The sequence below is a fragment of the Mustela erminea genome, chromosome 3 (assembly GCF_009829155.1).
Source record: "Mustela erminea isolate mMusErm1 chromosome 3, mMusErm1.Pri, whole genome shotgun sequence".
In the NCBI taxonomy this organism is placed as follows: domain Eukaryota; kingdom Metazoa; phylum Chordata; class Mammalia; order Carnivora; family Mustelidae; genus Mustela; species Mustela erminea.
In genome coordinates, this window is record NC_045616.1 from 26,219,935 (window position 1) to 26,232,847 (window position 12,913).

At 36.7% G+C, this 12,913-nt stretch overlaps 1 protein-coding gene across 1 annotated transcript in view; it reads left to right on the forward strand.

The window, feature by feature from the left end:
- Positions 1-9,160, forward strand: part of SRFBP1 (serum response factor binding protein 1) — a 71,314-nt gene extending 62,154 nt beyond the window's left edge. The window contains exons 7-8 of the mRNA XM_032335444.1: positions 1,352-1,389; positions 4,968-9,160. Of these exons, the coding sequence (XP_032191335.1) occupies positions 1,352-1,389; positions 4,968-5,152 (223 nt within the window). The 3' untranslated portion in view covers positions 5,153-9,160. The remainder of the gene's footprint in view (positions 1-1,351; positions 1,390-4,967) is intronic.
- The last annotated feature ends 3,753 nt before the right edge of the window (positions 9,161-12,913 follow it).

The window sequence follows — 12,913 nt, forward strand, 5'->3', positions numbered from 1 at the left end:
GCAAATACACATATAGCAGTGCCACATCAGTCCTGTAGTTAAATAATTTGTCTAGCAAATTTCAGTTTATTCTTCTGATTGTCAAAGTTTTCAAACTTTGAGTTTGCTTTTGCTGAAAACCTTTTGAAAACATCTCATATCTTACTCTTTAAACAGAACTTTCTGAAAAGAATGGTGGTTCTTTTTTTTTTTTCCTTTTCTTGATAACTGCTGGCCATTATTGTAAACATCAGTCATTTCCTTGTGATTGCTGTTTCAGTATATACTGAATATATATATTCAGTATATACAGTATGTATACAATATGTACAGTATATTCAGTGTATACTGTATATAAACAGTATATACAGTTTGCTCTAACCGCAAGTTTCTCCAAACTCCTTTATATCTGGTAATGTTGCCGTCTCTGTCCCTGTTGTTAACCACCACCTTTTTTTTTTTTTAAGAATTTATTTATTTATTTGTCAGAGAGAGAGAGTATGCGCACAAGCAGGCAGAGGCAGACAGAGAAGCAGGCTCCCCACCTGGCAAGGAGCCCGATACAGGACTCGATCCTAGGACCCTGGGATCATGACCTGAGCTGAAGGCAGCGGCTCAACCAACTGAGCCACCCAGGCGTCCCTAACTACCACCTTCCTCAGCTCTTCTGTTAAAAACCAGTAGGTTTCATTTCATTTGTAGCTCTAATCTGGGAGGGAATATTTTCACATTTTAGGATAAATATGGTTAGCTAATTTCTTCAGTAATAGCTACCTTCTTCAGAAAACTTTTTTCTATTTATGTGTAAGTCAGGGATAATTTTTAATAGAATAGAAACACATGATGTATACATTTTCCAAAGAGTATGGAAAAGATGCAAACCATATCTGAAACCTTAAAATTAATTTAAAAAATTTTTATGTCTCCCAAACATGCTTCAGAAGGCTCCATTTTTTTTCCTCACTTGAGAATAACACACCATTTTGCTCTCTATCTCCCACAAAATGAATTTGTGTAATATGTGACTCTTCCTCCTTTAAGAAGACTTGAAATTCTTTGTCTGTATAGTCCTCGAGAGTAGACACAAGTAACCAAGATAGGATATTTTATGACCAGAAGTCCCTGTAAGGATGGTGAGAAGCAAAGTCCCATGTTTCTACAGTATTGTTGGAGTCTCACAGACTTTGATACAACTAAAACCTCGGGTTTTATAATTTTTTATTGATTGCTGGTGGGATGAGGGAGTTCATTAGTCCTTTGAGTGAGTTTTATCCCTGTTTTGTTTTTTTTTTGTTTGTTTGTTTGTTTTTAACGTTATCTTCTTAAGGTCAATTATCTTTTTCAAGTTCTAATGATCTTTTTCTTTTTTTAGAAATTACAGAGAACAGGCTCCAAAAAACAAAACCCCAGGTATGTATTAATAGCTGCCTGACCTTGATAAGAAATTGACTAATGCTTTGCCAGACTAGAAGGATGAAAAGTTTTGGTTGCTAAATAGCCTGAATGAAATATGTACCCATAGGAAGGGGACAAGAAGATCTTTCAATTATCAGTATAATTTTTAAATTTTAATTGCTTGCGTATTTGTTTTTACCTGTCTACTACTAGTATGAAAGACATAAGCAAAACTTACCAGGAAATATTGGGTCTATTTGATTTATCTTTAACTAAACTAGTACATTTCTTACATTTTAAATACAACTTTAAGTTATATCTTAGCATCATGCCATTAAATACTCAGTAACAAGTATGTTACTTTCTAAGTTCAGTATAAAATCAAAGGATTTTCACATTCATTCATAACAAATCACATTACATATATTTGGGTAGGCTGACTTCTATACAGAATTCCAAACTCTCACTGGCTTAAAATAATAAAAATATATTTTTCATGCACATCACAGTCCACTGTGAGTTGACAAAGGGGATGTGTTTCATGTAGTAATTCAGGAATCAGGCTCCTTTCATCTTTTAGCTCCTTCCTCCTACAGTTTCCAGATAGTCCTCCAGAAGGGAATAGTACATGGACAATTTTGCAGGAGGTTTTCATGGGCCAGGTCTGAATGTGGCAGGAATCAGTTCTGCCCACTCACGTTTTATTAGCTAGAATTCAATTATATGACATCATCTAGCCACAGAGGAGCTAAGAAATGCAATCTAAGTGTGTGGTTAGAAGGAAAAAGGAATTTGAATTACTTAAACACATAACTCTCTGCCAGTGACTATCCTTTCTCTCACCAGGTGCTCATTTCACTGTCCCTCCCACACAAAGCACATTTTTATCTCCTTCCCAAGGAAGCCAGCTCATAGTCCCACCCAGTCCCTGCATCCAAGCTCAAAGCCCAGCATCATCCACCAATGATGTGATACTTAAACCATCCAGTCTCCCAGATGTGACTGCTCAAAATTTGATGACCTGGTCACTAAGACAGACTGCCTGTCCCCAGCTCATATCAAATATTTATTTAGTGGCAGATCAGAGACAAGGTAACCATAATACAAACTCCCATTCAGTTAAGGGAAAATTGGGAGGTACATAACATGTCTGCTACCTGAACGAAAGTGTGAACAATCTGCAGGAACTTCGTTATCCCTTGTTCTTTGTGTTTTCAGACTGTGATCTGGGGAGGTCTGTGTTCCATGGGCACATCTTAAGTGGACATTTGGTATAATTTCCTTTGGAGTTTCCCCAAGTGACTGGTAAAAACACATGGTCCTAAAGATAGTTCGAAGTCTTTAATAGTCAAGAGAGTTTTTCAGCCCAGATGTAGAATTTCTTCCACAACACAGGTCTCTCAGAAATGTAATGGATTTCTGACTTCTTGGTTTCCGTTTAGTCCATCCATGAGCTAGTGACCACACCAACAATTTTCCTATAGAGCTGTTCTCAAACTTGCCTTCTTTGTGTTTGAGGGTATTTCTTTCCTATCCCCACCATCATTCAATATCTGCTGTATTAAGATTCTCAGGTTTGGTTGAGAAGACTATACTTGACTTGTAACTCTGCTTAGAGGTTGGATCTCCATAGACCTTTCCTGCTTAAAATCTTTCTCAGTCTTATCTCTTACTGTTTGAAGTCCAGAGGCTTTTTGAACCTTACTTCCCAAATATCTGGACACCCTGTTCCCTTCAGTTTCTGCCTGTGCGCTGGCCAGTTCTTTCTCTGATTTTAGTCCATTGCCAAAGAGCCATCAGTACACTAATTTTTTTATTTTTTCCATCCGCTTATTCTCATGCTGCAAACTCCATAGGCTCATAGCCTGCTCCCCAAATTCTTACTGGCCACCCAGTTTTTTAGCATAAGAGGCATGTACACTTTGCAACCTAAAGTGTCCATTTCCTTACCACCTACCACTGAACTGTGAAGCCACTGCCAAATTTGTATGCTGTTTTTATGGCTGTATCCTCCTTCCAAGTACCACTTTGGTATTCTCTGTAGTAGATGGCATGCTTTAACAAGTAACTACCACATCCTACTGATGCATTTCTCATTCCTCACTGTTTGTCAGCTCCTTGTACTTCTTCCATCTTTTGCCTCCAGGAGTTTGCTGTCGTCCCTATCAGCAGAGAGAGAGGATTAAAGGATCAAGCCTGAGGTGTTTATAGGCAGGTCTTTTGTTCTTATGCGATTAGCTGGAACTCAGTTATGTGGCCTCATCTAACTGTAGTCAGGATGGGCAATGCATCCAGGTTGTGCACCAAGTAGGAAAAGAAAACTAGGTCTGGCAGACACATGGCAGTCTGCCTCACTGACCTATATTCATCAGCTGGAAAACTGTAAACTTCAGGCATTCCCATGTTTTTCCTGTAAGGAGACCCAAGTGATAAAAGGGTTTTTGTTTTTTGCTTAGCTTATATATTTATAGTATTTATCAGTTTGTTTGCACATATCAGTTTACTTTCCATAATTATATAAAATATATTAATTTAGAATCCTGCCTTATTTGAATCCTATTTTTTATGCGACAGATTCATTTAACATTTAAATTCTTGGTTCTTCATTACTAGAACCGTCCTGAGTATTATATGAGGTTTGTAGACCACGTGTGATTTGTACAAGATTCAGGACATTTTTAATTCCTTGTACAATAATATTTTGGAAATGTTATCCCAAACCGTGTGCATTTGTTTGTATAACATTATGACATTGGCTTTTTAAGAAGATTGTCAAAAGACTTTTGACAGTGAGTGTCACTCTAACCTGCAGTGGAGAACGTATGCATACCTAGGACTACTTCAAAAAAAAAATCTATATTTTTGTCTCCCCTTTTTCCCCCTGATTCTATAAATGTGTATTGTTTCATGTGTTTTCTGGCTGGTGTGCCTCTCCCAAACACTATTTCATTGTTCAAAATAACGTAGTGTAAAGTATCTTATAACATCCAATTCTGATCTGGTAGATAATTTTGTGATTGGAAAAGAACCTTGTCTTCTATTTGAGTAAATTTGGTAATTTATGATAATTTTATGTTTAGTAATAGAAGGCAATGGACTTAATTAGTAGCCCTTTAAAAATACATCTCTCCCATCAGTGTCGTCAAATCCATTTGTAAATACATGTTAATTTTCTGGCTACATCTGCTCCATATACAGTTATCTTAAGCTAATGATGATATTCCTTTGAAAATATAAGATGCCCTTTTGGGACTTTTTTGGCCTCCCATGTCGTCTGCATTCTTTCTTTCTTACTGCAAATGTAAATAAGATAGCACAAAATATATTAGGAGACAGACAACAAACATCTGTTTAAAAGATTGGGAAGAAAGATGATAGAATAGAAAGCATGTGTCCCAGAATTGTCTATTGATAAGTATATTTCAATTTTACAGTGTTCCCTGTTGGACTTAGATTTTTAAACTGGGATGTATTCAGTTTAAGTAAAACTAAATTCCTTCCTTAAATACTGATGTGAGAAAATGAAGTCTGTTTCTCTTACATGCTCTGTAGGTATATGGTTCTTCCTCACTGCTGTTGCTTTCTCCTCCCAGGTTTTCAGCAGAATGAACCTCAGCTCAAGAATCTGTTTAATAAGAGTACACAAAAAGGATTTCCAGATACAAAACAGCAATCACAGCTGCCTCTTCATCCTTCGTGGGAAGCAAGCAGGAGGCGAAAAGAACAGCAATCTAAAATTGCTGTGTTTCAGGGGAAAAAAATTACATTTGATGATTGATTAGTATAGTACCTCATTTTGTGAACCAGCCCATTATTAAAGTTATGTTTCCATAAGCCTACTTCAAATCAAGTATTAATATACCCATGCTGTTACCTGTGTGAAAGAATTTTTAGATTATAGCTATCTCAGATTTCCTCATTCTTGTTTAACATGAAGGGTATTTCACAGGTTTAACTCTGTCTTGCCTTGAAAATAAATTTTGAGAAGACACATTAAAATAATAATGGAAAATATGAGGAAATTGTAGTAATTTAAAAGAGATCACCTTTGCTGAAAGTTATTCTTAGCAAAACTAAGATAGTAACTTTTATATGGGTATAGAGATAATAAATTAACAAATATTTTTATTTTATTTGTAATTATTTATGGTCTACTTTTTGTCTATCTTAAAATAGATGCCAGGCAGTTTTTGATTTCAGAATTATGTCTCTGTCTTTTAGGCAACATGCGGCAACATGTAACAACACAACCAGTAATTTGTTATAAATGTCACTGCATAGAAATATTTATTTAAATCAAGAATGTATAACATACAGTTACTTGACCATGTACTTATAGAAACATTTTTTTGTGGAATCATGGATTAGAATTCAAAAGGGTGAACTCTGAAGGAGGTATGATTGAAGAAGCATTTCCAGATAACTGAATGCTGTGATGAGATGACTCACTGAGGAAGGAAATACCCTCTATGGAGTACTGTTATTTCAAAGGAAAATGGGATTTTAAAAATCCTTGCAGATGTTTCGCTTTCACTTCTCTGGAAGAAATTAAGTGTTCTTGGTTAACTAAACAAAGATAACTAAATTCCATCTTACTGTTAATAGCAGGGAAACCCCCCTTGTTTGCAGGAATTCATAAGCTGTGGAGAGTCATTTCTGTCATTTTCAAGAGCTTCAGAATATAGATAACCAGAGCAATGGAATTCAAGAGATTATACAGAAGAAATTATTTTTACTGTGTTGAAAGCAGAATTTTTTTTCTACTTTTGTCTTTTAAATTATGCAAAATTAATTTCAATTAAATTTTAATTATGAAAAATTATTTACAGGAAAAGTGAAAGAAAAATGGCTCCATGGCTATCCAGATTTAGCCAGACTGCGAGGTTGAGAGCAGTGTCCTCCAGACCAAGTCTGGCCAAGGCTTCTTACCCTACTGCATGGAGATAGGGTCCAGCTACAGAGTTAGAAGAGCCCCCACAAGACCACTGTCACTTCTGACAGCAGCTGCAGGTTTGGAGATGGAGTTGGTCAGGGGTGGGTTTCTCAAACACCCTCAGGTTCTCAAGTTTGCTAGAAAACCCCTGGAACTTACTGAAACCTACTTGGAAGTCATTGTTTATTACAGGGAAAGGGTACAAATTAAAACCTGTCAAAGAGATGCATAGACCATGGAGGCTTCTAACACAAAGCCTCTGTTGTCCTCGGGACGCCTTAACCATCTGGCATTGATGTGCATTGGGTATTGCCAGTCTCAGAAGCTCACTGAAGTTTTGGTGTGCAGATTTTTTGTTGTGGCTGCAGTATGTAAGCATCAGCATACATTTGATTGCTCAAATGATTGTTCCACATGACTGCTAACACGTGATGACCTCAAGTCCCCCATCCTCGGTTACATGGTTTGTCTTTTTTAGTGTAGCTAGCTCCTGTCCTAAACAAACGTACTTCTATCAGGTATTACACAGATGCCTCCAAGAAACCAAAGGCAAAGGCAGTTCTCTCTTTGGGCAAAGCCAAATTCTTTATCACACAAAATCCTTCACCCAGGTTCTCCAGTCGATAACATTTTATGGCATTTGCTTTATCCTCAGCTCTCATCCTCCTACCTCTACCTTCCTCCTCCTCATCCTCATTCTCCTACTCTTCTCTTTTCCCCCTCTCTCTTTGCTGTTGTTTCTGTTGTAATATTGCGTATGTCTTCTTACCATGTTGAGGTTTTTCTTTACTTCCTTGAACATAGGGAATATTAATAGCTATTTTAATGACCTTGTCTGCAACCGTTTTCTATTTGGGGCAGTTTTACCCTTAGGGTACATTTGGCAATGTCTGCAGACATTGTGTGTCCTATCTAGTGGATATAGGCCAGGGGTGCTATTAAACATTCTACATTACATACAACAAAGAATTAAGTACAAAGGGTCTGCAATGCCGAGATTGGGAAAGCTTAGCCCAGGGCTCGTTTGAATCCAGAGGCATTACTGTTTTAAGCACTCGGCCTAATGCTTTTTCTACTGTCAGATCTTTCTGTTACATCCAGTGAGATGAGAATACAAACTATACCTGGCCCAGTGTCAGTTGCTTCACAAACTGCTTTCTAGTGAATTTTTTCCCCTGGCCTTGGTAGATGCCTCACACACATTGCACAGATCAGTCTTACGCCATAGACTTAAAGGGGATCCTTCCAAAGATCACCAGATCTCCAGCTTTTCTTTCTGTTCCTCTCATCCTCTCTTACATTTTGCCTCACAAATTCTAGTCACAGTAGCCTATGCAAACCCTAAACTCTGTCTCTTCAGGAAAGCCACGGAGTTACCTGGGATTCCTTCCCTCTGTAGCATAGTTTGGAAACTTCATGCAGTAAGCTTAAAACACTCAACTGGTTTTCACTCTCTCAGGTATTACTGTGCTCTACTGCTTTTTGTCCATTGTCTGAAAACCTAAGTCATATTTTTAATCCTTTGTTCTAGTTATTTAATCTAGAATGGGAAATCTAATTCCTATCACTATAGAAGTAGAAATCTATTATTTATTTTGATGCTCAGATTGTCCTTAATTTGGCCAGTGGGGGCCAACTCAAGCTGTGTCTTGTGTCCTTTTGCCATCTAACAGTGAGAAAGATGGTTCCCATTATCCACAGTATGTTTACTTGTTTTCTCAACCCTAGAATACCAGAAGTTAGTTTCAGAGTTTCTGACTGATGCAGAATACAAGTCTACTAGCTGAAGTTCAGTATATGTTTAAGAATTCTTTTTTCTTTAGCTTGAGGACATACTGTCTCAAAACTAAGTTTGAAAGTTACCTGGGGCGATGTCAGCAAAAATGGTGTAGTGAAGACGTATAGAAATTATTTTCCCCATAAAAAGCAGTGAGGAAACTGTCTATATTATCACAATCAACTTTTTTGGAACTCTGGAGTTAAGCACAGGTTTACTGCAATCCAGGGAGTATTTTTCAAGAAAAAGGGATGAATCGTGATAAAAACAGTGATCTTTGTCACATTTTAACTTTCCCTACTTGCATCTTTCACTCTTCAGATCCATGGTAGTTTTGAAAACCAGCAGCCCCATAATTACTGTGAAAACCAGCAGCCTGGCAGTCACTAGGAGAAGCAGAACAGGGTTGGATCTTCAACAATATATTCACTGAGAATTATCATTATGTGACCAAAGTGGTAGTTCACTGAAAGACCCCACTGGACTGAGAACTGGCTCAGTGTGAAAGCCTTTTCCTGATACCACTTTTCAAAAACAATCAGAGGTAATTTTTTGGCATCACAGTTGCTTGGGACAGTGACTAACAGTTGAGGCAAACATTTGTCAAAAAGCTTAAAAGGGAAAAATAATAAATAAATAAATGAATGAAATAAAATTTAAAAAAAAGCTTAAAAGGAAATCTGGGGAATTCGGTATCTTTAGGGATTTTAGTAAGTTCTGATATATATTGGAATTAAGCAAGTCATGTATGCTTGCATAGTGCTGTGTGTATGTTCAAGGAAGAGCTGAGAAGGCCCTAAAATGTCACTTCAGCTGACCTTGAGGTTCTGCTCCAGCAGGAAATGAAGGCTCAGGTGGAATCATCAACTTCCTGGCTATGTTGAAGGTGTGCCATAGCGCGCGCACGTGCATGCATGCGCACACAGTCTCAGAAAAATCACAGAGGTGCTCTAGGCATTTAAGGAAATCCTGTCTTGTTATTAGTGGGCCACTAAACTAATGGAGCAGAAACTTGAATGGCCACACACAACAAAGAATAAAGACTTCAAAGTTCAAAACAGTGCACTAAACAAAAACAAAAAACAACAAGCCCTGGGAAGGGGCAGTATCTGATTTTTAGATACGCACTAGATATATAATTACATTACTTAAAATGACCAGTTTTCGGGGTGCCTGCATGGCTCAGTGGGTTAAGCTTCTGCCTTCGGCTCAGGTCATGATCCCAGGGTCCTGGGATCGAGCCCCACATCACGCTCTCTAGTCAGCGGGGAGCCTGCTTCCTCCTCTCTCGCTGCCTGTCTCTCTGCCCACTTGTGATCTGTCTGTTAAATAAATAAATAAAATATATTTTTTTTAAAGACCAGTTTTCAAGAATATGCTGTAAGACATATCCAGAAACAAAGTATGCCTCATACACAGAGGGAAAGAAAAGCAAACTGTCCCCAAAGAATTCCAGACTTTGGGTTTACTCAATGAAGACATTAAATAAGCCATTTTGAGAATATGTGCAAAGAACTATGGAAACAATATTTAAAGAACTAAAAGTCTGAGAATAATGCTTCACCATATAGAGAATATCAATAATGAAATAGAAATTATAAAGAAGATACAAAAAGAAATTAAGGAATTGAAAAAAATGATAGAGTAAATTCAACATAAGCGATTAACAGCAGATTGAAGCAGGCAGAAGAAAGATTTGGTGAAACTAAAGATAAGTCAATTGAGATTAACCAATCTTGGGGGGGTGGGAAATGAACAACCAATAGATCCTCAAAGACTCATGGGATACCATCAAGTGTACCGGCATGAACACAGAGTCTCATATGACCTGCCTTTTCACTAGTAGCTGTAGACCCTTAAAGAAAACATGTTCCAACAGAAACTTGATTGTGAATGTTCATAGTAGCATTACTCATAATATCCAAAAAGAAGCGAAATATCCATGCATTGGTGACTGAATAAGCAATAATGGTATATACATACAATGGAATATTATCTAGCCATAAAAATGGAGTATTGGTATGTATTATAACACGAATAAACTTTGAAAGCATTAGGTTAAGAAAGAAGCCAAACACAAAATATGGTTCAACTTATATGAAATACCCAAAATAGGTGAATCCATAGAAATCAATTAGTAAATTAGTGATTGCTAAGGTCTAAGGGAGGGAGGAATAATGAGTGCCTGCTAATAGGTACGGATGGCATTTTTTTGGGGGGGAGGGGGGGTTGATGAATGTTGTGAAATTGGATGGTGGTGTTGGTGGCAGAACTTTGTAAATATACAAAAATCCACTGAATTTTGTACTTTGTAAGAGTGAATATTGTGGTATGTGAATTATGTCTCAATTTTTAGAGTAATAATAACAAAAAGTGACCTCGGTTAGTGCTTTTTCCCTGCCTCCCTTCCATGTAGTACTTCATTTAAAATGCACTTTAATTCACATTTCTGATGTGTTTTACTTAAAGAATTTTCCTTCCATCCCTGGTAATTTTATTTATATTTTTTCTTTACACATGTGAAACTATGTACATTATTCCATGAATCAGAACTGCACAAAATGGTATAGTTTAAGAGGTGGCAACTCCTGCTTCAAATTGTTTCTTTTCTTTTTACCCCTTTACCCCCCATACCCCGTAGATAATCCATCTCATTAGTCTGTTTGCATAGGTGAATACATGTCTATATATTATTTCCTGCTCTTAATACAAAAATTAATATTCCTGGCCATTTTATAAACTTTTTGTGGGGGGGCGGCACCTGTGTGGCTCAGTTGGTTGAGTGAGTGTCTGACTCTTGATTTCAGCTCAGGTCATGATCTCAGGGTGATGGGATCGGAGCCCTGCATCAGGCTCCACACTGAGCATGGAGCCTGCTTAATATTCTGTTTCCCTTTCCGTCAGCACTCCACTCCTACTGTGCCTCCCTCTGTCTCTCAAAACCAAACCGAACCAAACTTTTTTTTTTTTCCATTTAAAAATATATCCTGGAATCACTGCACATATGTCCATAAGGATTTTCCTTATTTAAAACAAAAAAAAAAATCACACACAAAAAAAACTTTCTAGTACCTCATTAGGTAGACCTGTCAATTTATTCAGCAGCTCATCTGTGTCTGGGCATACAAGTTATTTTCCATATCCTGTAGTTACAAAAACTACAGCAAAGAAAATGTTTTCATATTATTGGAGTTAGGTCTTTGGGGTAAGTTGCTAGAGTAGAAATGTTAAGTCAGAATTTAAGTGCATATGTAGTTTTGTTTAATGCTAAATTTTCCACCGTGAAGGTTCAGCTTAACACCAGCCATACAAGAGAGAATCCTGTGATCCACAGCCTCTGCAATAGAGTAAGGTGTTCTACATTTTAAATTCTGTCCATTGGTTAGTTGAGAAATGTTACCTTGGGGTAGTTTTACAATGTATTTTTCTAATTACAGGTATAGTAGAATACTCATTAAAAATATTTGTGTCTTTTATATCTATTTTTGTGAATTTTTTCATGTCTTGCCCATTTTTCTATCAGTGAGTTTTGTTTTTTACTTTTTCTTATAATTTTAAGATTTATTTATATATTATATATATTAGACCTATATCGGTTATGTGTATTACAAATATTTATCAATTTGTCAGCTGTCTTTTGATTTTATTTGTTACTCACTTTTTTATCATGTTTTTCTGTCACTTATTGTATATCGTTAGATGGCTTCCCTTTTTTAGTTTCCTTTTATTTCATTCTTGCATGTGAATTTGAAATCATAGTTAGAAAAATCTTTCCCTACTGTATTGTTTGCTTTCTACTTGATCTAACATCAGTGTTGCTCTCCTGGCTTTTTTAGTGCTCCCATTTACCTGGTATACATTTGACTCTCCTGCCCTTCTGAATCAGTCTCTTTTAGGTGTTTCTTGAATAGAGTATCAGTTATGTCTTTATGAACCAACCTGAAAATCTTTCCATTTAATAGGCAAATTCAACCCTTGCACATTTGTTGATAAGTGAATATGTTTGCTTTCAATTCTGTCAGAATGTTATAATTACTGTATTTATTATATTTACTATTTCTCTTCAAACTGTATTTGCCATGCTGTCTCAACAAATTATATTTGTTGTGTGGGAAGATTAATATTTCTGTTCTAATGGTTATACCATTTTTAATGCCTATTGTCCCTAATTCTTTTAATCACCATCAATATTGTCCATTTTTTTTAATATTGTCCATTTTTAATGACATTCTCTTTCACCTAACTTAATTTTTTAACAAATTTATTCATCTGTTAGAGCATATGTGCAAAAGTGGGGTGAGGTGTGGAGGGAAAGAAACTTCAAGCAGAGCCCACCCAACTGATCATGGAGCCCAACATGGGACTCAATCCCACAACCTATGAGTTCACAACCTGAGCTGAAATCAAGAGCCAGCTCAACCAACTGAGCCACCCAGGTGCCCCTCACCTAAATTATATTTAATGAGTTTATTCTACTCCTCTCATTTCATTGAGTTTATTCTCCTCCCATATTTGGTTGCATTACTTTTACTTCATTGGAATTTCTGTCATACCCCCCCCCAAAAAAAAAGAAAGAAAAGAAAAAAAGTAAAAAGAATGGGAAAATCATTGCTTCTATTTCCAAATGATAAGAGATCATGCACAAAGGTCCATTAAGACTTCAGGCTCCAGCACAGATCTGAATAAAATTGTATTTCCACCCAAAAATGATAGCTTTAAGACTAGGTGAAAGATGGAAAAAGTCAACCTTGAGAATATAGAATACAGAGCATGTCCCCCTTACTGCACTTTCGTTTTCATCTCAGATTTTTTGAAGAAGTATATATTAG